Here is a 25,597-nt window from a genome sequence, read left to right as displayed (position 1 = left end):
GGCCGAAATTGAATAGCTGTGTTTTCCTTGAAAGTTGAGACCACCCCCACCAGGAGAATTAGAAGAAAATATTTCTAAATGGAAGTTCAGTGCCTGTCCCTGGCTGTGGTTAGTCAGGTGGGCTTGGTCCCCCAGAAGGGTTTCTTTCAGCATCCTGCACATGTGTGGATTTCCATATTGTTGAACTACCTTGAATGTATGCCCTAGACTTCTTATCTGCATCTCTGGCTCTTCCTTTTCCATTGGGTGAGGGAGTCTGCTAGGAAAATAGACTTCTTGCCTGTGCACTCTGCCTTCCCATGGACCCCTGTGATCCTGGGCAACACTTTTAATGACTTAGAATCAGCTTCTCTCCAATTGAACACTGTGCGGGACCTCATGACATGGTGTGGGTCTTTGCCAGCACAGAACCTAGGAGATATAAATAAGTGGGCTAGAAGAGGTGCTACTGTGGGGTGGGAGGGGACTCCTGGAATTCAGTGTCTAAAGGCAGAGATCTGCCCCTCTGCGCAGAATAGTGCATGCTTGCTCATACCAGCGGCCACTGTGGGGTCACATTTTTGAGACAGCAGTTTTCTTTCCTCTGCAGACCCTAAGACACTTGGGATATTGTCAGGTTTTCTGATGATGTTTGCTTTTGTGTCAATCTTAAAAGATGAGGTTTCACACTGTAGTTTAGGTCTCACTGTGGGGCCCAAGCTAGTCCCATCCTCCAAAGAGTCCTCCTCTTTTAGCCTTTTAAATGCTGGAATTATAGATATGAACCTAACTTTGTGAGGTTTTCTATCCCATGAACTTTTTTCTTCTCTTTACGCTTGTCTCCACCCTCAAACTCGGCCCCAGAAGAAATGAGAAAGGTTAGAACATCTTTCCGTGGCCCTGTGTCCTCTCTGCCCAGAGCACAGAGAGGGCTTAGGTGGCGCTCTAACAGGCAGGGTGCATTGATCCAGAACGCTTCAGATGGCTTCAAAGACAGAACTAGATGTGAAGAAAATAAAAATAGCCAAGGAATCCACAGACTGAATGGCTACACCCAAGTCATGTCCGCATCACACTGAGTGACTCAGTGAAACTCTGGCAGATTATGCTCACTCCCCACGCCACAGTTTCTTCATTGGGGAAGATAACACTAGCTACTCCTCATCAGAACAGCATAAAAATTTCAGTCAGCTAAATACAAGTGATGTTATGGGGTTTTGCTTTTTTCCTTTTGTGCTGGCGGTCGAACCCAGGACACCGTGAATGCTATCATAACACTCTGCCACTGAGCTGCACCTAGCCCTAGCTTCAGTAGTTAGAGTAGTGCCCGGCGTACTCTGTAAGGAAATGCTTGCTATTATTCTTTGGATTTTTTTTCCCCCTTTTAGAAGTGGAAATTTGTGGGGCTCAGTAAACTGCTTGCCATGCAAGCATGGTCCTTGAGTTCATTCTCCAGAACCAGTCAATGTAAAAAACCTAGCTTGGTAGCGGTGCACTTGGAATCCCAGCCCAGTGGAAGCAGAGAAAGGCAGATACCTGGGTGGTGCTGGCCAGCCACACAACCCTCAATAATGAACTCCAGTGTGAGACTTTGTCTCAGAAAACAAAGGTAAATGGCTCCCGAGAAACAAGACCCAAAGGTTGTCTTCTGGCCTCCACATATACATGTGCATGCATGTACAGGTACCCACTTGTATTTGAATACACACAGTGAAACAGAAACTTGAGGTGCCTTACATCCTTAAGTGAACATTCCTCTGGCATGGTACAAATATGAAACCAGCACTTCTGACATTTAGAAACTTAGATATAACATAACTTTTGTCACATCAGAATGATACCACATATTTCTTCACATTTGTGTCATTTTTAGTGTATTTGTTGTGTGCATGCACACACATACATGTGTGACTACATGTGCATATGTGGGTGTAAGAGCACGGCTTTCCCTTGACTCCCTGGTAGCAAAGCTAAGTGGTGAAGGATGGCGGGTCACTGCCTGAGTCAGCTTGCTGGTTCCACTTGCATTTCAAAATGGAGATGTACAATTCTACTTTAAAAGATAGACTGTTTGACACAAATATAAAATACTTATAAAATGATAGCTACTTGTTACAAAAGGAGTTTTATTACATGCTAGTAAAGTCATCCATATGATTAAGTCAGAGATAAACACACCCATTTTGTAGGTACACATGCTTATATGTTTTCAACACTTTTCTATGATATATTATATTATAGTGCTTCTTATTCTCTTTCCCCTAAATGAATTCTTTAGCCTATTCATTCATAATAAGAAACACTACAAGTTAAATATACTTGCCTCTTTCTCTCTCCATCTCTTCCTCTCTTCCTTCTCCCTCTCTCCCCCACCACACACACATGGGTAAGAGATATATATGTCTCATCCTAATAATAGGGAGCACAAATAGGAGGACAGGATTTTTGAGTAGCGATGTGGTTTGGCAGTGTGTAATTCATTCATTCATTTAGCAAAGGGCTGAATGGTTATCTTGTAGCACCTGAGAGAAATACTTCTGCTTTTAAACTGCACATCAAGTACCCTGTGACTCATGCCTTCTTTATAGTGGTGGTATATAATCAGATGCATGTATCTGTGGCATTGCATATGGTCAGCCCTGAAAACATACATGTAAGTCATACGTGGACTCAACAGTTTATATTTAGGAATATGTATGTAAATACAAACACATATATTATGCAATAATATTTGATGGAAAAACGAGGCCTTGAATTTGGAGGGGAGCAGGGAGGACTATATGAGAGGTTTTGGTGGGAGGAAAGGGAAGGGAGAAATGTAATATATTATCTTAAAAACAAAAAAAGTTGCATAAGTGGTATGACTGAGCTGGCCAATTTTAAAAAATTATAAAATTATTTTTAGATGGTTGGTGCTTTTTAGTTTGTTTGTTTTTAAGTGTGTAAAGGAGCTTGCCATCAAGTCTACTAATGTGAATTTGATCCTTATGGCCCACGACATGGAGGGAGAGAACTCACTCCCTGAGTTGACCTCTGACTTCCACAGACAAACTATGCCATGTACGCCCCCCCCCCATTAAATAAATGTAGTTAAAAACATTTAAGCTTAAGAAACATTTTCTTTGCTGGGTATTGTGGCTTAAATATATGATCTTAGCATTTGGGAGGATGAGGCAGGAGGATCACTGCAAGTTAAAGACCAATCTGTGGTACATAGTGAATTCTAGGCAAGTCTGAAAGCTGAAGCCCTGTCTGTCTCTGAAGGTTGGGTGCTAGTTCATAGATCACATTCAGGAATTCCGGTTTACATTCATCCTAGGAGATGCTATGTAAGCTGGTGCGGGAGAAAAGACATAGTGACCTTACCCAACTCTGAACTCTACAAACTGTGACATTAATCTGTCAATCAAGAAGTGCCTAGTTATGCAATAGTGGCGCTTGATCTTTGGCTAAACCAACACTTCTGAGACCCACTCCAGAGCAGGGAATATATACCCAGTACTGTATACTTTCTGTCTAAAAATAAATGAATGAATAAACAAATAAATGGGAAAAACAAACAAAAACAGAGCAAATTTAAAGGACACATGACAGGGAAGATCATAGGCCCTGGGGGGTACTGACTATCATTTAGCTAAATTGACATAAAGTCATTGCCTTGTAAATATTTATGTTTATACGTATTGACAGATTCTACTCTCAGCCTTAATCAGAGAAGCCTCTCTCCAGGGGATGATGATGAATGGGAAGACCCGGGACTGCACAATGTACTGAGAATAAGTGACAGATGAGGGCTCAGCCCCAAAGGAGACATTTATACTGCCCTCTACTGCTTGGGGGACACTGAAAAGGAGGGAGCAGAAAGAATAGAGCCAGAACATAAAGAAAGGAGGTGCAATGTTCCATCTTCTGAGCAGGGTGCAGTCATTACAGTCAGGAACTCAAAGAAGCTGTGGTTGCCTACGCCTGGTCTACAAGAATGAATCCATTGACAGTCAGACATGGATGGAGGAAGGACTCGGTGGCTGGGCGGGGGGCATACACCTGGCTGTTGAACTATTTGCTAGAACTCATTCCTTTCAGTTGTTTCCATACGCCACCAGGCTTCAATTCCGTGGCAACATAGCTGGCCCTAGTCATACTGAATGGGTCACAAAACAAAGCTAAAAGTCAAGAGTCTAGGGAAGAGACTGTGGGGGTGGAGTTGATAGGGACAGAAGGGCATATGAAAGGGTAGGAGGAAAGAGCAGTTAGAATGCATTGCATGCATGTATGAAAGTGCCAAAGCCTTTAAACACCTTAAGTTTTTAATGTGAATAAATTGAACATCAAATTTAGGAATTTAGAACTTTGTAATTCTAAGCTTAAAAATCTGAAAGCTTGAGGCTTCATAAGTAGCAATAAACTTGAGAGACTTTTCCTTATCATCTGGGGACCTATGATGACATGAATTCTTCTTATGTATACAAGCCCTGTATTAGTTATTTTCTCATTGCTCTGACAAAAGGCCTGACAAGAGAAGAGATGTCGATTGACTCACGGGCAACTGCTGTTCTTCATGACAGAGAAGTCTTGGCAGCAGGAATATGCAGTAGCTGGTCATTGCATCCACAGTCCTGAGCCTAAGACATGGATGAACACTCCATTCACCTTCTCCTTTTTGTTCAGGTCGGATATCAGCACATGGCATGGTGCCATCCATCTTTAGGGCAGGGCTTCTCACCTCAATTAACCCAGCCTAGAAATTTATTCTCAGACATGTCCACTGATTTGTCTTTTAGGTGATTTGAAATTTTGTCAGGTTGAGAATGTTAGCCTCTGTGAATACTTAGATACTTAAAGACAGCAATAGTAACTATAGTAGTCTAAAATTTCTATTTTCTTGAAATTTTTTAAGTGTGACATGATTTTAAATCATAGCATTCTGATCGATCTCTTTTGGACAGTTGACAAAGTAACAAAAGATCGCTAGACAATAGGAGTCCTTTCCAGTCTGTTTTGAAGAATACATGCAGGTTTTAAAAACAAGAATGGCTTGAACAGAGGAGGTAAGAATTGAACTGAATTTCAAAGTTTGGGCCAGGGGAAAGATGAGGGGGAAAAATTATAGTTTGGAGGCTGTATGTTGGAGTTTGGGGAGAAATTATGTAAAAATCATGGCTTAGGCAGATGCTTAAAAAATAGCTGTTGGAGCTGGGCGTTGGTGGCGCACGCCTTTAATCCCAGCACTTGGGAGGCAGAGGCAGGCAGATCTTTGTGAGTTCGAGACCAGCCTGGTCTACAAGAGCTAGTTCCAGGACAGGCTCCAAAACCACAGAGAAACCCTGTCTCAAAAAAAGAAAAGAAAAGAAAAGAAAAGAAAAGAAAGGAAAGGAAAGGAAAGGAAAGGAAAGGAAAGGAAAGGAAAGGAAAGGAAAGGAAGAAAGAAAGAAAGAAAGAAAGAAAGAAAGAAAGAAAGAAAGAAAGAAAGAAAGAAAGAAAGAAGAAAGAAAAAATAGCTGTTGGGATATTTGGTGGGCTCAAGTTGATGACATACAGTGGTCCTGAAGCTGTAAGTTGCCAGAGACACGATTCTGATGACCAGGAATAGCCATTCTTTGGAGATGTCTTCTTTTCTGTACAGGCTACTTTCATATTTGACGACTTTTAAGTTTCTTATTGATTACATACTAGACAGAGAACAGAATTTGATTTGTCCTGTAGGGTTCAGTTGTCAGATGATATCCAGCTTTATTAGGCATTGCTTGTATATAGTGAGGAAACCGATGGGCTAAAGCCTGCCACGTGGAGGAACATCCCCAGCTATAGGATGTGTAGCTTCTAAGGACACAAGCAGAATTGCAGTTTTCCAGGAGAGGCACTGACAGGTCAGTCCCTATAGAGATGTAGCTTGGGATCTCCCTAACCTTGATGTTCAGAGGCCTCAAATCCAGCCTTTGAAGAAAAGATTAAATACTTGCTGGCATTTATGCTTTCTTGTCTAGGAGCTCAGTCTCAATTGAGAGCCTCACACAAAGGAGAAACACCTGGTGCAACCTGGTCATCTTACAGCATTGTGGTCCCCAGGAGTAGCCAAATCGGCTCCATCACCAGAGCTTCAAATGTACATGAACTTGTCTTCCAGATAGTCATCTCCTCTTTCTGCCTTTGTCACTCATCCTCTCTTCTATGTGGTTACCACTTTTCATTACACAGTGTCCAGACTTAATGTTTGTTTACTGCAGAGAACCCAAACTAAGGGAACGGAAAAGAGGATTCAAGAAGCTGAAAAACAAATTGACAAATGGTTGATAAAACTAAAGAACTGAGACTCAACTGTTTGAAAAAGTAGAAAGTACTAAGGATGGATCTTAGTAGTAGCACTCTTTACCACTCTGCTTTCCTCTAAAATGGAAAACAACTGCCCGTGTGTGTGTGTGTGTGTGTGTGTGTGTGTGTGTGTGTGTGTGTATGGGAACCCGTAAGGGCAAGTAATTACATTGGTCATGGACATGGAAGATTCACGTTGGTACTAACCAGGAAGTTTCCTCCCTGGTGGTTAGCTTTCATAGCACCAGAAGGTGCTATATGGGCTGCTGGGGAGAAGAGGTCATCAAGGGTCTTAATTTATGCACTTCTCAACTCTGCAAACTATAGTAGTGATAAGCCTGGCAAGAAAAGCTCATGGGCGCAATAGTGGCTTGGATGTTAGGGTGCTAACCAACCACTTTCTGGTTGAAATTAAGCCTTACTCCACAGGAGGGAACACATATCTAGTACTTTAAATCTGAGCAAAAATTCAAGGTTATGGTGACCACGTACCTAGGTGTGAATCTAATATCATTATTCTGTTAAATCGGCAAAAGGTCAAGCTGTGTTGTAAATTCCTATCTCTGTTGTCAGAGATTAGTTCATCTTGCAGATGTATTGGGGAAGACTGATGGTACTGTCAGTAGTTGTTTTACTGATTTTGTACATTGCTTATGTTAGAAGCATTCTATAATGAACAAATTCAGTCTTGAGCATTCTGCGTCAGTTGAAACATTACTGCCATCTCTTGTGGCATGCTTTATCCAATGCTTGCCCTCTGCTGTTCATGTGGCCATGCCTCCAAGTGGCTTGAATTCTTATTTTGTGCCTTCTTCCTAGAAAGGAGAGATGTATCTACTGCAGTGCAAGGCATTAGGAAGTGGGAGAGGCTTTCTGTCTCCATGGTTAAAAAGTCTGGAGGCCCACATTGTGCCTAGTTAGTGCTGCTCCTGTGGACACATGTATAGAGCTGACCACAATAGAATTAGAAAGCCTATGAAGGGGCTTGCCTGCAGAAAACTGGTTCTTTCTCACTCAGTGGTCATTGGCTGCCTGGAGTTCTTCATCTAGGGATGTGGCCTTCAGAAATTCACTGGTCTGTGTTGGAATGTGTGACTGCTATGTAGGTCTTCTTTGGGCAGCCATAGTACTGAGATGTCATGGGTACAGCATCCTTGTCATGTCTAGAGGGCACTGTAGCACAGCAGGTATCTTGTTTGTCTAACTCTTACAGTCTTTCCACCTCCTCTTCCACAGTGTTCCTTGAACCTTAGGTTTAGGGGTTGGGATGCCTTGCCCCTATTAGTATACCTCAATTTGCAAGTTTTACAGTTTAATTAAAATCAGCTAACTCTTTTTTTTTTGTTCTTTGTTTTTGTAATGTTCTCTTCAACATATTAAAGTCCCTATTTTCTTCTGTTTTCTCATACATGTGTGAAAGCCCCACCTTGAAGTTGGAGATCATCTTCAATTGTTCTTCCACTTTGTTCACAGGTCTTTTAATTAAACCTAGTGTTCACCAATCTGGCCTGGCTAGTCTTGTTAGCCCCTTCACTCTGAGGGTCTCCTGTTTCCGCCTTCAGAGCACTGTACAAGGCCACCATACTCACTAGACATTTCCATGGGTTCTGATATCCAAACTCTGGCCTTCGAACTTGCGTGGAAAGCACTTTAACCACTAAGCTATCTCCCTAACCCTCAACTGATGTTTTTTAGAAAGTTTGTAGACTATGGTTCTGAACACTGAGAAGTGCACCTTTCAAAGGTTTATATTATGATGAAATTATTGCAACACCTTTGCACCTCATGACCAGGTGTGCACAGAGAAGGCTGCTGTTTCCCTGGGTAACATAGAAGGATACACGTGCCATTCGCATCTGCGAATGAGTGGCAGACCAAAGGAAGTATTCCCAGAGAAGGCGACCACACATGTGAACAACTGCTTTGATCTCCACCATCTGGCTAGGCTTTCGAATTATGCTAGGGAAAGTGGGCAGGTTCACCAGGCACATTACTGTCTTCTTAGTTCTGTTGCCACATCATCTGTTCCTAAGTAAGGTGATGGGTTACTGTTTCATATTCTCAGTATCCATACCACTTATCCATGGTAATTTCTGTCAAAAATAATTGAGTATAGCCCAAGTTTATAAAACACAGTGAATGTCTAAGTCTCATTTGGTTCAGACTACTACTTGAACTTTAACAAAATGATGTGGCAGCTGTTTTCTCAAGAGACTCACATGAGAACTCTTTAGAGCAGTCAACTCAAATAATAGCATCACTTCCTAGAGATGAAGTCACTGAATGCAAGGGGCCACACTGTTTGCTAGTTTGCAGAACTGGTGGTAAGGCAGGACCGGGTAAGACAGCTAGTGGTGCTCTTGAGATTCCATATGTGCTCTCCTCATTAGTGCAAAGATGTGTTTGCAAATTTCCGTTACATGTATCAGTGATGCTATAAGCATGCAATCATGTAGCTAGCGGTCTTATTTCTTTCCACAATGTTGACTACCATATCTCATGTCTGCCAGTGTTCCAAGGCCACTGAAATTTATAGAGAACCTGATAGTATAAACGAAGTTTCAAATTATCCAGGTGCTATGATGGCACACAGCTATGACCTTTACTAACTTTCTTAACTAGATCATTGTACAAGAGGCATTCAAGCAGTCCATGACCTAAGCCATCTTACTAAATATTTGAGGTTGATTCCACAGGAGGATTCTGACGGAACTGATTTGCACCAGGAGCTAAGCAGGACCAGGATGTTCTGCGTAGCTTTCCTATCTTTGCACAGCACATACACCCTTTTCTTGAAGCTTTCCATTCGACCTTTCTTCTAACATGGTATTTCAGACTAGTTTGTGGGTGGATGAGACATATTTGGGGTGGAAAATTGTTTACATATAAAATATATTTACTTCCTATCCATCTTCCCCTCCCCAGCTGACAGACTTTCTATATTCATAAGTACCATACATTGGACCCAACCAACTACTAATAGGAAATGCATGGGAGAAAGTTGTGTCTGTATTCAACACATGCAGACCTTTCTTATTCAGTAACGACAGTATAACAGTGATTTGCGTGCCATTTGTATTGAGTTAAATCACAAGCAATCTAAAGACAGAGTATATGTCAGATTGTGGGGTACATTATATACAAATATTGTAGTGTTTCCTATAAGAAAATTGAACATCTATAGAATATGGTCTCTGTCAGGGGTCCTGTGAATAATGGATACACAACACAACACACAGACATTTTTTCCCTCATTTCAGATTCTCACAGTTATAAACCTGTCTAACCTGTAGTTCTCATATTCCTCACCTGTTAAATGGACATAACAACTGTTGGCACTTGATGGGAATGACCTTGGACAGATTTAGTTTTGAGAAATGTTTATATTGGCATTAGCGAAGTCTGTGAGTCTGGCCTGACCTAGCTAACTTGTACGTGTCCAGGTCCTTGGGAATAAGATCTCTACTTGTAAAAGTTAAATCTTTTCTGGTTATTGCTGTTGGGTTTTTTTTTTTTTTTTTTTTGCCCCAAAGTTGGCTTTTCCTAAGCTGATTAGTCTGCAAATAGACATATGCTTTAGGTCTACACTTGTTAATTTACCTTGGAAAAAATCAGGTCACTGTCAAATCTGGCAATGTAGTTACAAATACTTGGCAAAAGTGGTCTAATTAGAAGCCTCTCTTCGATGAGCATCTCAGGGAAATGATGAGAATCTGTGCTGTTTTCCTGTGCGTGCTCTGTGTATACTTCGGTGTATGTCACTTCTCATGTTACCTTACACAAAAGCGTGTCAACTGTCTACTAATAGTTCCTCCTTTTCCTCCACAGCCTCCAAGTCTGTTATCAATAATATGCTACGGGACCCTTCTCAGATTCCAGATGGAGTTCTAGCCAACCAGGTCTATCAGGTATTAATCGCAGCTGTTTTCAGGGACGATGCTCTTATCTGCCTGGCCGAGTAGAGGATTTTAAACCTCATTTAATTACTGTCATCATAAACGATCACTGAGGTCAGGGCGCACCATAAATGGCAATGCAGTATTTTCAGGGAGAGTATTTTTACTTTTTTAATAGCTTGCTTTTATAGTAATTAAAAGGAATGCAATTTTTGTTTTCTGTGATTAAATCTGAATAGCCTTTTGATAGCTTTCTTTGGGTATTGGGGGGAGTAATGACTGCTTTTAGAATGTTTACTTTGGTGGTGCTGTAGTCACCCAGCCTATAACCCGTCTCTTATTTGTCCGCAGTGCATTGTGAACGACTGCTGCTACGGACCGCTGGTGGACTGCATCAAGCAGTATCCTTCCCCATAAAATTTTAGGTGCACAATTGACGAGCTTAGACTCGGTGGAGGAGATGTGTCTAGCTTTAACCTGACATAAAGTTCTGCTTCACAAAACACATTTCATACTCTCCTATTTTACATTCCATCAACTGGAGGGTCACTGTGGACCATTCTTTTCTGCCGCTTAGGAGAGATCAGCTAGGCCCTAGGAAGGTGTCAGTTCAGCCCATGCCCGTCCGCCTGCTTATTTCAAACTGCTTGGTTTTCAATGAGTTTGAAGGTGCAGAGTCATTAGGCAGGTAACACACTGTCTTGGAATGTATCTAACCATCCCAGTGGCCATTTTTTAAAATATAACAAAGTTCCATTGAACACGAGCCAAATTCAGTTGAGTGTTCTGGAATACATTTTGAATGTAGAATTAAAGGCTGATGTTATTCAAATGCCACCAGAGACCGACCACCGCATTTTAAAGGGCAGTAGATTCTCCTTGCTTTAATGCTTGCTGCAATCTGTACTGTCATTTGGGCTCCTAATAAACAGTTTTAAAGAGACTGTGTTGATTTTTCCCTTGGGACCGACTTGAAGGCTATGAGAGCAGATATATCCAGTCATTCATTCTTAAAGCCACTGAGGTGCCCGAGGATTTATGCTTCCTTCTTAAAATTAGGCTCGGTGAATGGGGATGATTTCAGTAGAGATTATTGATAAACAAAATGGCATGACAGTAAGAATTTGGATAACACTTTAGGGGAAAGGGTACTTTCTTAAACAATACTCATAATTTTTGGTGGAAATCACTTTAAAAACACAGTCTTCCTGGGCTAGATTTTGATAGCAGGGATGGTACAGGGGCCAGCAGTGTCTCAGTGAAAGCCAGTCCAAATTTTTGTTGGATTCTCTTGCAAGCTAGTTGTGTGTACACGCATCTTCACACGTGCACATATATGCGTGTGCATATCCATATATATGTGTGTATTCATAGTCACATGCACAAATATGTGTTTATATATCTGTATGTGCATATCTATGTTTGCACATGTGTATACCTTATTTATAACCTTCTAGTTTCACAAAGACTTAGAGACAAAAACATTTTTTGAGACATGGTTTTGCTATATTGTCCACACTGGTCTTACGCTCCCAATCCTCTTCCCTTCATTTCCTTTGTGCTGGGATTGTGACTGTGTATTGTCACACCTAGCTCAAGTTTTTTGCAAAGAAAATTACTTTCTTTCCTAAAGACACAGTTAGGATTTGGCGTAATCTCTGAGCAGAGCCCTCTTGCAAGAATACTGAGTAACTAATTAGGACATAGCTTTTTACACGTGCATTCTCTGATCTGGTCCCCTAACTAAAATGCACCAAACCATGGTATTATCAAAACCTGGCTTTTTTATTAGGCTAAAGTGTAACTATGCTTCTATTTTCAGTGTGAGATTAATGGTAGTGTTAAGTTGTAGGAGCACCAACCTCACATTACCTCAGTGATAAACTTCAGCACATTTATATAACAATTGACACCATCTCAGAGTGTCTAGGGCTGAATTACATGCTAATTTCAAAGCACATAAAATAGTTAAAAATCAATTTAAAGTTAAGGTTTTAAAAGCATAATGTCTTTTGAAGGATTGCATATTGATTTTAAATATAACTCTCTAATTATATATGCATGGACTAAAGTATGAAGTCAACTGCTTTGTAAATGCCAGGAGGCTATTTTTCAGTAATAGTTGAGACGCTTACGGGAAACTAGATTGCTGTATTGCTAGCGAAGAAAATGGCTTGTGAGGTTATTTACAAGTTTTGCCCGATGGTCACTACCATACATCAATAATAGGTATCCTTATAGACAGTGTCTAAGTGTTTCTGCTTATGGAGCATTATAAATTCTGTCTGGAACATTTTCCTTGTATACATGTATATATTTTTGCCATCATTCACATTCTCTTTTGGCTGTGTATTGTCAGTAGGATTTAATGGACTTTATAATTTCAATTGATAAATATAATGATATGTAGATAAATTGTATTCACTGACTAGATTCTAATTTTTGCAATTCCATTATGCTTATTACCAGTAAAAAATACTGGTTTTATAAACTTTATTTTGTTGACCTTGCATTTTTATATCTATATCAAACAAAGCATAATCAAGAAGTATACCTTTTCAAAATTTGAAATTGTTGATTGTAGTAGCTATGCAACATAAAGCAGGATGGGGAGTTTGTGGAAAGACTGATCATGTCTTTGCACCAAAGTGGTGTCAGTTTCACATGCTGTAAGTATGCTTGCAAAGATGTGTCCTATTCTGATCAACAGGAATTGTTTTATTTCATACGGGAAGCAATTGTTGGTTTTCTTTGGAAGTGAGAAATGTTTTTCTGTGTGGTCCTAATAATAATTCAGGCAGTGTTTGTTTGCCTTGCTTACCCTCACCAAAGTACATCAGTTTCTTACAAAGGAAGCACACACGTCGTAAATGGAATAGATGCAAAACTTCCTTTCTCCATTATGAAAGCGTTACACGTAGGCGTTCGTGTTCAGAAAATAAAGTAAATTGGTCACTTATTAAAATGACACACCAATCACAGTAGTAAAGAGGAAATACTATCAGGGTGCTTTATTTTTCTTTTGGTACCTGCTGTATTTATTTATTTATCTATCTGTTTATTTATTTTCTTTAGTATGTGTGCCCCCGCCACCTCCATTCCTTTGCTTCTGCATTTCATATCCACCAAGCAAACTCCATGAAGAAGCAGCCTCTTCAAGTTTCCAAAGTGAGGCTCTAGGCCACAGCGACTAGACAAAGGACTAACAGAAAAGCGGGAGCGGGGAGATGACTCAGGAAGTATGAGGGCTGTGGGTTTCATTCCTGTACCATCAGTAACCTCAGTTTCATGATTCAACATTTTAGATGTAAATAATTTACAGCCATAAAAGTGAGAGCACATTTATGTGGGAAGAAGTAAATAATTTAGTTTCAAAGTGTGGGAAACCCTGGTCATGAGAGACAATTGAGACTTTCCCGTCAAATATCTCAATGGACTTAGAAAACGTGCAAGATTCCACGATTTAAAGTTTTTCTTTCTTTTATATTTAGGTAAAAATTAAGTACATGCAGTCATGTGCATTGAAAGAGAAAAACAAACAGGGCGCAGCAGTAATGCTGACTTTGGCCTTATTTTGAAGGTGGACAAAAGTTGACTGTGGTTCTTGAATTAGTGGATTTAAAAGACAGTCACCTGTAACCCACTGATAAAGGAGAGGGTAATTTTCTAGGATTTTTTTAAACTAGTGATATATGAATTGCCGGTGCATGATGAGAGTAACCATCTCTGGTAAGTCAAGGAGTTGTTCAGCCATCTTGATGTTGTGGGGTTGGGTAAGGTGGACCATGGAGGAGAAGATCCTGACCGTGTCTACTAAATTCCTTCCATTGGACTGAAGGACCAGAATAGTGGAACACATCTGAGACATAGTATAGGCTCCTTCCTTCCGAAAAAGAGAGCAAGCTTCAAAGGATTACTGCTGATGTCAGTATTTATGAGCCATAGGGCCTTGAGCATAGTCCTCAGCATTTCAGAACCTTACTTTACGTGACTGAGAAATGGGACTAAGATTATCTACTCTTTGAGTTGTGAAGATTCAAATAAGATCTCAGGTGTTTAGTATAAAGGTTTAGGCAATACACTTAGCTAAATTCTTAAAGATTTAGCATGAAGCATGTGTGGTCTTTAGGAAGCATTGACTAGTAGCCTGTAGTATATAATTCTGATGCTTTTGGAAAAGTGTAAGATCAAACACAAGCCTCGGATAGAGCTCTTTCCTGCCTTTACCTGTTTGTTTTTCTTCATTGCTAGAGATAGAATTAGGTTTTCAGGAGTGCTAGGCAAACACTATACCACTGTCCTGTACCTTCAACCCCTCATCCTTGGCTTTCCCACATGCTTACTGGCTTTGTGTGCTTTCTTCTGATCCCTTTCCCCACCTGATAGAAAAACAAGCCTTTTCTACTTGTGAGGACGGAATAACATACTTAAATCACTTGATATGATGTCTGCCGTGGAGAAAGCATTGGAACACTTTGTATGTTCCTGTGTACATCAGATCATATGCATTTGTATTTGTTCATGTGCGTGCGTGTGCGCGCACACACACGTGCACACACACACACGTGCACACATACAACAGCCTTTGTACCCCCTGGAAGTCAGGCAGGTGCTGATGACTGGCAAATAGATCTCACAGATTTCTTTTTTTTTTTTTTTTTTTTTTTAGTTTTTCAAGACAGGGTTTCTCAGTAGCTTTGGAGCCTGTCCTGGCACTAGCTCTTGTAGACCAGGCTGGCCTAGAACTCCCAGAGATCCGCCTGCCTCTGCCTCCCGAGTGCTGGGATTAAAGGCATGCACCACCACTGCCCGGCGATCTCACAGATTTCTAAGACTCTAAGATTGGAAACCGTTAGGGCAAAGACTGGTTAGTTACTGTTCTTTCTTGTACTTAGTGAGTGTTGAGTTAATATGTACTAAATTGAATTGGAGGGCTGTTTTGTAAAAAATACAAATTAATGGATATTTTAAGTGGCTCCCCTCTTTTTAGAAGAAATTAAAATCATAGTGCTTTATAAGTCATTGTTGGCCAAAATATATATGTTATAGAAAAATTCTGCTGACTTATTTAAATGAGGGAAGAATGCACCTAGAAATTTCCTTCCTCAGAGATATGAGCTGAGTTGGAAATCCTTATATAATTACCATAATTCTCTATTTCATCCCAACACAAAGGCTTGGTATTAGAATTTTCCTGATAGTTCAGCCCTTCGGTTGTGTTCCCTCCTTAACTGAAATGTCTGGTGCTATTGGCTATGAGCATGAAGTCCTGCTGAGAGACTTGCTTCTGAAGAAAAACCTCTCCTTCCTTGGTAAGTGTTGCTTGGTAAGTCCTGGGTCCTTAAAGGTCTAGTTTTAAAGTCTTCACCTTCAGGTAGTCTGTGCTGATGGGGGCCAAAGGTGATGATGGATGCTCGGCGTGGTATCTGTTATTGACTTAGACCTGAGCAGAAGCTCTCATACCCAATCCCCGATGTAGACAGCACATGCACAGGCTTGCAATTAATATTTTATAGAATAAGTGGCTGAAAAAATGCTTTAATATCTGTTGGAGTATTGCTTTGGGTGTCATGAGATATTAGCCATAATCTAAACCTTATGAGAGAGAGAAACAAAGAAATATTGTCTATAAAAGGCTTTATATATTAAAGAGAATACTTAGAAAAAGTCATGTTAGGTATGCGTGTTTCCTCATATAGGAAAGTCCTGTTATTGAAAAGCAAAATATTAAGCTCTTATTGTTTTCATGCCAAGTATTAATTGCACCATAGATTCAGCATGATTTTTCAAAATCCCCATATGTCTGCATTCCTAAGTGACCCAGCAGAGAATCTCACTGTTATTTTTTTCAACATTTCTTCATCATTATAAATAAAGCCTGGAAGGATGTCCATATAACAATGGAGGATGGCAACCATAAAGCAGCCAACGAAGCATTCATTTCTCTCCTCCATTGTTTCTGTAATAACTAACAAAAGATCCACACTAGTCGTGTTAGTAAGCAGTTGCATGAAGACACTGAAGAACCTATATAGTTGACTTTTAGAGACAAAAGGGGAAACCTATTCCATTACTTAATTTTATTGTAAAATGGGCAGCAAATTACCCAAGGAAAGTCAAGTCCATAAAACCGAGAATAAATCTTTTCATATTGGCCAGTCTTTTTACTCCACTGGAGAGTGTAGTAGGATGTGCTGCAAGATTGTTGGTGCTTGAAGCTGAGAAAGGATCACAAATATTCACTAATTAGGGTTTAAGAAAGTTGATCAATTAGGAAAATGCTCCCCAGTTACTAAATTTCAACAGTAGAAACAGCCAAGTATTTTCTTATAAGACGGGCAGCCAAATCGTAGAGCCTATGGAAATAATGTAGTGTGGGCATACATTTCCTTTGAAAAATGCATAGTGCTAAATAAAATGGGTAACAGCTCGGAGCTGTTATAATATAGTTATAATGGGTGCCCATGAGGCTCTCTATAGTGTGTTTCAGAATGATAGTATTCTGATAATATTATAAAGTATGTGATCCACCACTTACTCAGCTGCAGGTTCTTGTAGATACAGCCAAGGCTAATTTTTGTTTTAAGTCACCAGCTAAGTAGCTCATTGGTCTTATTTTTTGGCACCATCTGTCTATAGGCAGACAGCCCGCTTGGGTCCACTTCTTTGTCTAGCCTAATTTCTGAATGTTTCCTCCCTGAGGACAAGCAAAGTCCAACTGGAAGAAAGAACAGAGAGTTTAGCTATGACCTAAATGTAGTCTAGAATCTTAGGTAACTGGATTGAGTGTGTTAGACTAGCCTCACTTTAACTGACAAATACTAGTGCCGGAATATGATCAAATACTTGTTTCCAATTGCACAAATGTACAGAAATATTTAAATGTTGAATTTGACGGATCCCCCACACTCCTTTGTGCTCTGGGATATCAGGGAATTATTTGATGGAAACAGCTGTTGTGTGGGTTTTATAAGAGCAAATATCTGCTCACCCTAGATAGGGAACTGACTACTGAGCAAACAAACAATTACAACCGAGTTGTGACCTGCGGCCCTTAGATTTACCGGAGTGACTTACAAGAGCATGGGTGACTCGGTGACGCTGCATTACAGAAAACTCCATCCCAGTATGAGTGAAGATTCACGAAAGCCTTCTCCTAGTGTTCCCATACAGCCTGTGGTCACACCAGGGGAACGAGTTTCTTCCTCCTCTTAGAGTGACTTCCAAAATCCCCTCAAGTCTGCATTCATAAGTGACCTACAGGGAATCTCACTGTACAGTGTTATCTTTTTTCCATCTCTTGATCATTACAAATAGAGGCTGGAAGGACATCCATCTAACAGTGGAGCCTGGCAACCATAAGCAATTGTTTGCTGCTTTTGTGACCTTGACCTTGTGGATCTTGTAACTTCACTAGCTCAATAAGTTTTTTTTTAGCTTTCTGGGCCTTAAAGGATCCAACGTTGATGATGAGATTCATGGGAAACTGAAGATACCAGGTGTCTCAGGTTAGCCAGTCCATTGGGGCTTGACTTTCTCACTTCCTTGGCTCATGCATCCCTAGTCTCCAGGAGGCGTGGTCATTGTATCACTCAGTTTCTCTGCTGTCCTGGTATTCAGGTGGATGTCATCCAGTTCCATGCCCCGCAGCCTTATGAAGCAAGCTGTGGGTGACTCCTTCATTACTTAAGAGTTTTACACCCCAAGCAGTTTAGAAGCAGAATGTTCCTTGCCTGTCAGTTTGCTGTACTAGACCTTCTGCAGGCTGAATTGAGTATTTTCTTGTTCTCTTTGTTAAAGCTTGGACCTAGGGGTGTGTCTGATGACCTCTACCTCATTCTTTCCCTTTTTAATTGGCATATTTTCCCTAACTTACTATGGGTTCCATGTTTAGGTCCCAGGAAAAGCTTGTTCTAAGTTCTCATTTTGCTTCGCATACTGCCAGCTACAAGCGAAGGCATCCATTCCATCTTTCATTTTTGGCACCTGTGTCTTTTCTCATTGTAACTTTCTCTCTTTCATGGGCAGGTTCTTTCTAAGTAAACAACTGAGAGTCAGTTGCCTGTTCTATGCCCAAAGCAATGCCCAGGCAACAGCCTGCTTACGATCCTGGTCTATTTGTGCCACTTTGAGAAATTGCAGTATATTGTGTTTACCAGCCATTTAGGGAGCATCCCCCATCCTCATAAGAGATCCTACTCATCAAGGAGGTATGTCACACCATTCAGTGGAGGAAGACAGACACTGTAGGATTTCCCCTGAGGGAACTCGCCTCTAGGATGGCTTTGCTATGGTTGCAGGTCTTATCACCCATTCCAGGGGCATGGACCTCCTGCTCTGGGAGGGAAGCCACTATCCCACACCGCTGGGAGAGGGGTAGTCATTTCAGAATCAGCCTGAGAGATCAGACCCAGTTGTGGTTCTCCCGCCCATTGCAAAGGCTGTGTAACTGCCCTTCCCACAACTCTCTTAGATCTTGGTAGTCCCTGTTTGAGTACCAGTTTTGTTGTGTGCCTTTGTTTGGTATGACTTGAACAAACATTGACCGCAGGACAGGTCATCAGTCACACACAAGAAGGGATTCCACCCAAGTCATGCTTAAAGCAGTGTATCAGTGAGTTTACTGGAGTTGCTTCCAGGCATTTGTGACTCAGAGGGAGCTGTATCATAGGAAAGTCTGCTCCACTGTGATCTTGAAAGCTCTGTGCTAGAGTTCACTGTAGACGTGCAGTGCAGTCAGTTCCTCTGAAGGGAGTCTCCTTTACCTGACTGTGGCCCACTGTTTTTATAATGAGGGGGAGCATCTCTTGCAACTTGCTGAGACTTGTATGCTTTGTTAGCTTTCTGAGTCTCACGAAACTATCTCCTCCCAGGAGGACAGAAAGTTTCAATTCAGAGGAAACCACTAGCTGACAATACTCTAAGAAGATACCTAAATGATATTAAAAACAAAGAAACAGTAGTAAGTTTAGACAAGTCCATACAACAATTTCAGTTCTGTCTCAAGTATTTCTGTAGACAGAAGTTTTTGTTCCTCCCAGTCCTGGAGCCATTTGGTCGCAAAGAAACACACAGAGGCTTTATATTAATTATAAACTGTTTGGCCTATTAGCTCAGACTTATTATTAACTAGCTCTTACAACTTAAATTAACCCACAATTCTTATATATGTTTAGCCATCAGGCTTGGTACCTTTTCTCAGTAAAGTGTTCTCATCTTGCTTCTTCTGCTTCTCTGCCTTTCCTCTTCCCAGAATTTTCCTAGTCTGGTTGCCCTGGTTATATTTCCTGACTGACTACCGGCCAATCAGCATTTGATTAAACCAATATGAGTAAGAAATCTTTACAGTGTACAAGAGCATTACCCCAGAGCATATTTCCTCATCAGAATATAAACATTTATTTTAGTCATTCTAAGGGCTCTAATGTAGCATTAACCTAACAATGCTTATTTGTGGTTAAAACATGAAGATCTAAATTTGTTGAAATATTGTTGTTCTTTTACTTTATGAATACCTCCTGAATGATGATTAATTAGCAGCAAAGTATTGTGCCAGACAGATAGATGGAATGTTTTTGATGGAATTTTAAAGAAAGTGTGGGGGAAATATCAGTATATAAACATTGCTAACCCAATGATTTTCTTTCTTGCTTATAATGTTTGCCTCATTTTGATTCCTTAATAGGCAGAAATAATTTCTCTTTCTCCCTCTATACCTCCCTTCCTCCACTTCTATCTAAACTACTTTTACAAAAGTTTTTCTTATTGCTTATTGTTTAAATATGAATTTTTTTATAATGTAGAGCTTATGACTTTCCTTGAAACATTTTATTCTGTTGTAGAATTTCCACCTATTGTTTGTTATCTAACCTCTACTTCTCACCAATAGAAAAGAAATTATGTACCATTTTTCTAGCCTTAGTTCTGCTTTGAAATTCTTTGTCTTGTAGGTATTAGCTGATCAGTTTCAATGACATGGGACTTATTCAGGTACCCTAGGACTGAGTAGGGGAGGGTCTTGAGGATTGAGATTATACATTTACTCATCTGGGTTTATCCTGTCTTAAAAACGTGTATGCTTCGTATTATACAAATAAGTATTTGCAGTCAGACTGGTCAAAGATGAGTAAATAATTTTAATTTCTCCAACTAAGAAGTGATATTTATTCCATAAGTTAGCTAGTTAGTTGAGTATTGTAAGAACGAGACAACAGTTAAGATCCTGCTTTCCTGGAGCTATGGTCCCTGTTCTGGGGGGCTGAGGGGGTCTGTCTAGTGTACCCTATTTATCAGGTATGTACTTAGTATCTTCTCAGTGGAAGTAAAATCTGTCAGTGGTGACCTTTTTAAGTTCGCTGAGTTCTTTAGTAGTTTGTTTATTTTACTTACTTCATGTTTTAATTACTTTGTAATTATGTGTATATGTGCAGGTATGTGCCCATAGGTGCAGCTGCCCAGAGAGGACCAAAGCTTCAGATCACCTGAAGCTGGGATTGCAGGAGGTTGTGAGCTGCACTATATGGATGCTAGAAGTAGAACTTGGATTCTTGGCAAGAATAGTGCATGTTCTTTACTATGGAGCTCTGGCTATCTCTTACTCTATTTTGTAGTAAAACCCAACAGGGGTATGAATATACTATTTTTATAATAAAAGCTGATAACTAAATTTTTGAGGTTAAAAAATGCTGCTGCTTCCTCAATTGTTTGTTACTGAAATTGTGACAGCTAGAATTTTGTACATACCTCAGCTGCCTCCGGCAGGACCCCGTTCCCCCCCGCTGGGGATGGCTGACCCTCTTGCCTTTGTGCTCACCAGTCTTTCAAGTGCTTCTCATGATTTGAGTATTAAAAACTTACAGGGAATTTTACTGTAGATCTCTGTATATTAACAGTTCTTTCCACGGTCGCTCAGTTAGAATCCACTTTGAGTAGTTGGCATTTAAAGTCTTAGAACATATCAAGAACTGCCACCCGTATCAAAGTTCAAGTGCACGGAGCGTGCTCATCTTAGAATTGATCTGGAAGTATAGTGATCCTCCTGGTGACCTCTTCTTTGAAGACACTACATTACTGGTACCAACAAAATTTAAAAAATAAATGACAGAGAGAGAAAGAGAGAGAAAGAGGGGGGGGCGGTTTACGAGACAGGGTTTCTCTATGTAACACTCCTGAATGTCCTAAAACTTGCTCTGTAGACCAGGCTGCCCTAGAACTCACAGAGATCTGCCTGCCTCTGCCTCCCGAGTGCTGGAATTAAAAGTGTGCACCACCACCGCCTAGGGAAAAGTTTTACTCACTGTGTCTCCAAGTGACTGGGCTTTTCAATGCTGTACCTCTCTTCAGTTTTTTATTTTGAGAGGAGATCTTAGCTTTTATGGGGGCTTTTATTTTAAGAGGAGATTTTAGCTTTTATGGGGGCTTTTGAGACCTTTGGGCAAAAAGAGCAGCAGCGTGCGGGAAAGAAATGTTGGCAGTGAGGAGACGACAGGACCATTTGCACCTCTAGGAAAACAGGGAAGAGCTCGTCCAGGAGACAGCCGATAAACCGCTCATCAGCACCGGTTGGCATGTCTCCAGGTCAAGGGGACTTTCATTAGTGACTCGAACAGCCGCTGTTGGGTGCAAATTCTTGTTAAGTTTAGCTTAATAAGGATGGCTCTGGAGATATTTTATTCTTTCCAGCGAATGTTACCCTGTTAGTAGACACTAACAATTACTTTGAGTGACACCTGAGAGGCACTTACTTTACCCCTGCCTCATTCCTTCCCCCGATGTTTGGACAAACCAGCGTATTTTACATGGGCACATTTCTAGCATGTGTGTATTGTTCTCCGGGACTCCAAGAGGGTTTAATGTGCAAAGCCATCGACTTTGGATGTCCCTTGCCGTAAGAAATTAGGATCTTTGTTTCTAGGAGTTCATCTGTTCCTGCTGTTTTCTTCTCCACCTTTAGAGCAGGCGTGCTGTGCTGGAGCAGCGGTCTTGATGTGATAAACAGGGGATTAGGACTTCAGGGGAGCAGTAGGCAGCAGGAGCAGGTGAGACTCAGAATGCTAAGATTGTTTACCTGCAGATGTTAGCACTAATAAGAGACAAGAAATAAAATGTGATTATGTAGGCAGTAGGGAGCAGAGATGCTTAGATTTTTCATAAGGAATCCACCACTTAAATGCCTGTCTATCAGAAGGTTAAAAAGAAGGTAGGTTTTTAAAGTGGCAGGGATGTGCTATTAGGGACATAGAGAATTGGAGTTCCACCCCCTTCCTGAAGACATTGCAGCCAGAAGAGGCTGTCCTCAAAAACGCCTGTGCACACTTCCCTCTAGAACTAAGAGACACCATAGACTTCCCCTGCCACTGGAACACGCATGCTCTCTGAAACACCAAAGAAAGGCAGTGTGGTGCACTGCCTGCTCCAGGCCCGCGGCCCTTCCCTCCCTGTTGCTGTGGTTAGATAGCGGGCCTGCTGTTCTGCTTTCCTGATCACTAACAGGGTCTGGGGACTATTGTGATTGTTAGTGGCAGAAATGCAGACAAACTATTGCACTTAAACACACAAAGAACTGATGGCTTCTAATGTGGACCCAGTAACTCCAAGGGGAGAACTTTGCCTCTGGTGTGCCTGGAGTTCAGAATCGGGTCACTCATACCTTCCTCTGTCCTTCTTGGGATGCACTTTTCAATGCTTCCTTCATTCTCAAGTAAAGATGATCACTGGCAGGTACTACTTCGTTTATTTCTTAGAATTATAATGTAAGAAAAAGTTGTGCTGTCATCTCAAAAACAAACAAAAAACACAGAAATGACTCTGTTGTCAGCTGGCCTGGATCTAATAATGCCCACTCGGAGCTGGGTGGTTGGAGGACAGTTTACTAACTACTCAATAGAATCGCAATGCCAGGATAGCAGTGCCAGGCAGGATCACTACAGGGCAGCCAAATGAAATAGTCTGTCCCTACAGTGAACTGCACTTTCCCTCCTTATTCTCCTGAACCACAGTTTACCCGGAGTCAGATCTCTTACTATTACTACTGAACTGACTCAATGATCTGTCAGTATTTGCAGATTTGTATATGTAGGCGCACGGTTGTCTCAGTACGGGCTCTTCTTTTATGTCTCTGTGAATATGCCTCGCCATGGATACCAATTCAGAAGAAAGCTGGAAGAGACAGGATGACTTTCAACCAGACATCAGAATTTTGAGGTTGGCAAAGGCTAAAGGGACTTTCTAGGCTCTCTTGTTTTTTAGGAGAAGCTGGTTACAGTCTTTGTGTTACAACTCGGAGCCCTCACAGTAGCCTCTCTGGCTATATCTTGTTTGTCTGCCATGCTGATTTGTCTCTTCTTTAAAGCATAAGGCCAAAAGGACTTCCAGTAATTTGCTTTGTTTTAGAAATTTGTGTATCTCTTATCCATAACACTGGGCGGCCAGGGCGGCCTACCTAGCCACTCTTCAGCCGCTCCAGCTTCTTGACCTCCTATTTGATTCCTATCTTTAGTGCACGTCAGTTTCCCCTAGTATTGTCCCTTAAAGACATAAGCAGAGGACAAGGTCAGAGCAGTCAGTTGTAGTCCTTATTAGGGGCTTTGAGAAGAGGCTTTGGGGGAAGAAGTTGGAAGTAATGGCTGTAATGAAATTTGGAGATAGTTTACCATCCAATGCAGGTGTGTTCGGTGTCTCCCCATTCACCACAGGTGTGTGCAGTGTCTTCCCATTCAAAACGGGTGTATCTGACGCACCTTTACGCAGTGTGCATATCATAATGGCAACTATTATTAAAGCTCTGCTGATGCCTTCAGCAGAAAAAGCCATGAGACTTGTTTTCAGGGAACATGCAGAGAAGGAGGGGTCACAACTCTAAGCATTGAATTAAGTGGTCTATGCACATGAAATACTAGAGTAGAAGAGATGTACTGTACCTTTAATTGGAACGGATGCATGGTTTTGAACTCTCTCTGAATTTAGTAATGATGTACAAGGTTTTAAAGAATTTTTAAAAATCATTTGGTATATTTTATTTCATATTCATGGGTCACTTCAGAGTGTTACTTCTAACTTTCAAATGTTACAAACTGGAATTTTGCACAGTTTCTGGGTAAATGATATTTTTCATAAATTTAAAGATTTTCATGAAATAATACAGGTTAAAGAAAACATTTTCTACTAGTCTTAAATATGATTCTTAAGACTATGTTAACTAGTTTCAGATGTGTCGTGTTCTCTGACTAAAACTCAACCCTTTTAAAGAAAAAAATTGTGTAATTAGTAGCTAATTGCTTTGGATAGTTGGGTCTTTCAAGGAGATAATTCAAAGGACAGAGAAATTAAATGTTCACAATGTTCTTTAGGCATATGTAATCCCTTTTTACAATATCACCTAAGAACAGGCCTGGCAATGTAAAAATAAACAGAGACCAGCATTGTTTTTGTACAATTTAAATAATAGTACTTAAAAGATTTTTAAATGCACATCCATTTCTTCCGTGGATGTAGTTTTGTTGAGTTTTGAGATGTAATGTCAGAGGGAACCAATGAAACTCTGGAAATTAAGGTTATTTGGTCCCTCCAGGTGGTATCAGACGGATGGCCACCTACTGATCACACAAGAGGAAAACGAGTGTTCCTCACGTTTCATAAATATCACACATGATCCAGATTACTTATTGGTATAATTAATAATAGTGTAGAATTGTGCAGACAAAAAGAGTCTTGGTTGGCATGGGCTCATTCTTTGTCCTTTGAGAAGTTCAGGTCATGGTGGACAACTTACCTTCTTTGGGCTTCTTTTAGGATATATATACATATATGTATATATATATATATATATAAATTAGAATGTAGGATTACTTGTCTCTAAGACTTTTCTAGCACAGAAGTACTGTTTCTTGAGGTTCTGGTTATCTATAATTCTTCATTTTGTAGATGTGACGACTAAAGAGTATGCTTTTAAGTGATAATATTCTAATGATTTATTTTGATGATGAAATCTTGGGCCACGAGATTAATGAGTTTAGGAGCTGTGAACTGCACAGGTTTATGTAGCACCTTGAGCTAGAAGAGTCTTTCTGCCTATCTCCTGTGTTCACTGAGGGAGGTTGGTAGGCAGGGTGGGGCATGTGTACAAGAGTGCAATTTCAGATCATTGCCCTCTCTTTTTCTCCTCTCTTAACTAATAATATTTCTTTTTTTCTTTTCTTTTTTTTTTTTTTTTTTTTTTTTNCCTGGAACTAGCTCTGTAGACCAGGCTGGTCTCGAACTCACAGAGATCCGCCTGCCTCTGCCTCCCGAGTGCTGGCATTAAAGGCGTGCACCACCATCGCCCGGCTCTTTTCTTATTTTTTTTCTTTGAGAAGACAGCATATTTTTCAGCTATCTGGCTCCAGCTACAAAGAGTCATGAATCCTAAGGAACTA

The 25,597-nt window shown here is 40.7% G+C and overlaps 1 protein-coding gene across 4 annotated transcripts in view; it reads left to right on the top strand.

Moving 5' to 3' along the window:
- Positions 1-25,597, top strand: part of Cdin1 (CDAN1 interacting nuclease 1) — a 236,807-nt gene that overhangs the window by 86,972 nt on the left and 124,238 nt on the right. For all 4 annotated transcript variants that reach the window (XM_050133926.1, XM_050133933.1, XM_050133913.1 and 1 more), the window contains exons 6-8: positions 10,117-10,196; positions 10,536-10,585; positions 15,429-15,496. In XM_050133926.1, the coding sequence (XP_049989883.1) occupies positions 10,117-10,196; positions 10,536-10,585; positions 15,429-15,496 (198 nt within the window). The remainder of the gene's footprint in view (positions 1-10,116; positions 10,197-10,535; positions 10,586-15,428; positions 15,497-25,597) is intronic.

Source organism: Alexandromys fortis, unplaced genomic scaffold (assembly GCF_014885135.2).
Source record: "Alexandromys fortis isolate MF-2015 unplaced genomic scaffold, M_Fortis_MF-2015_v1.1 scaffold_6, whole genome shotgun sequence".
NCBI classification, from domain to species: Eukaryota; Metazoa; Chordata; class Mammalia; order Rodentia; family Cricetidae; genus Alexandromys; species Alexandromys fortis.
Note: the sequence above shows the minus strand (reverse complement) of the source record. Positions and strands in the feature narration are given on the sequence as shown.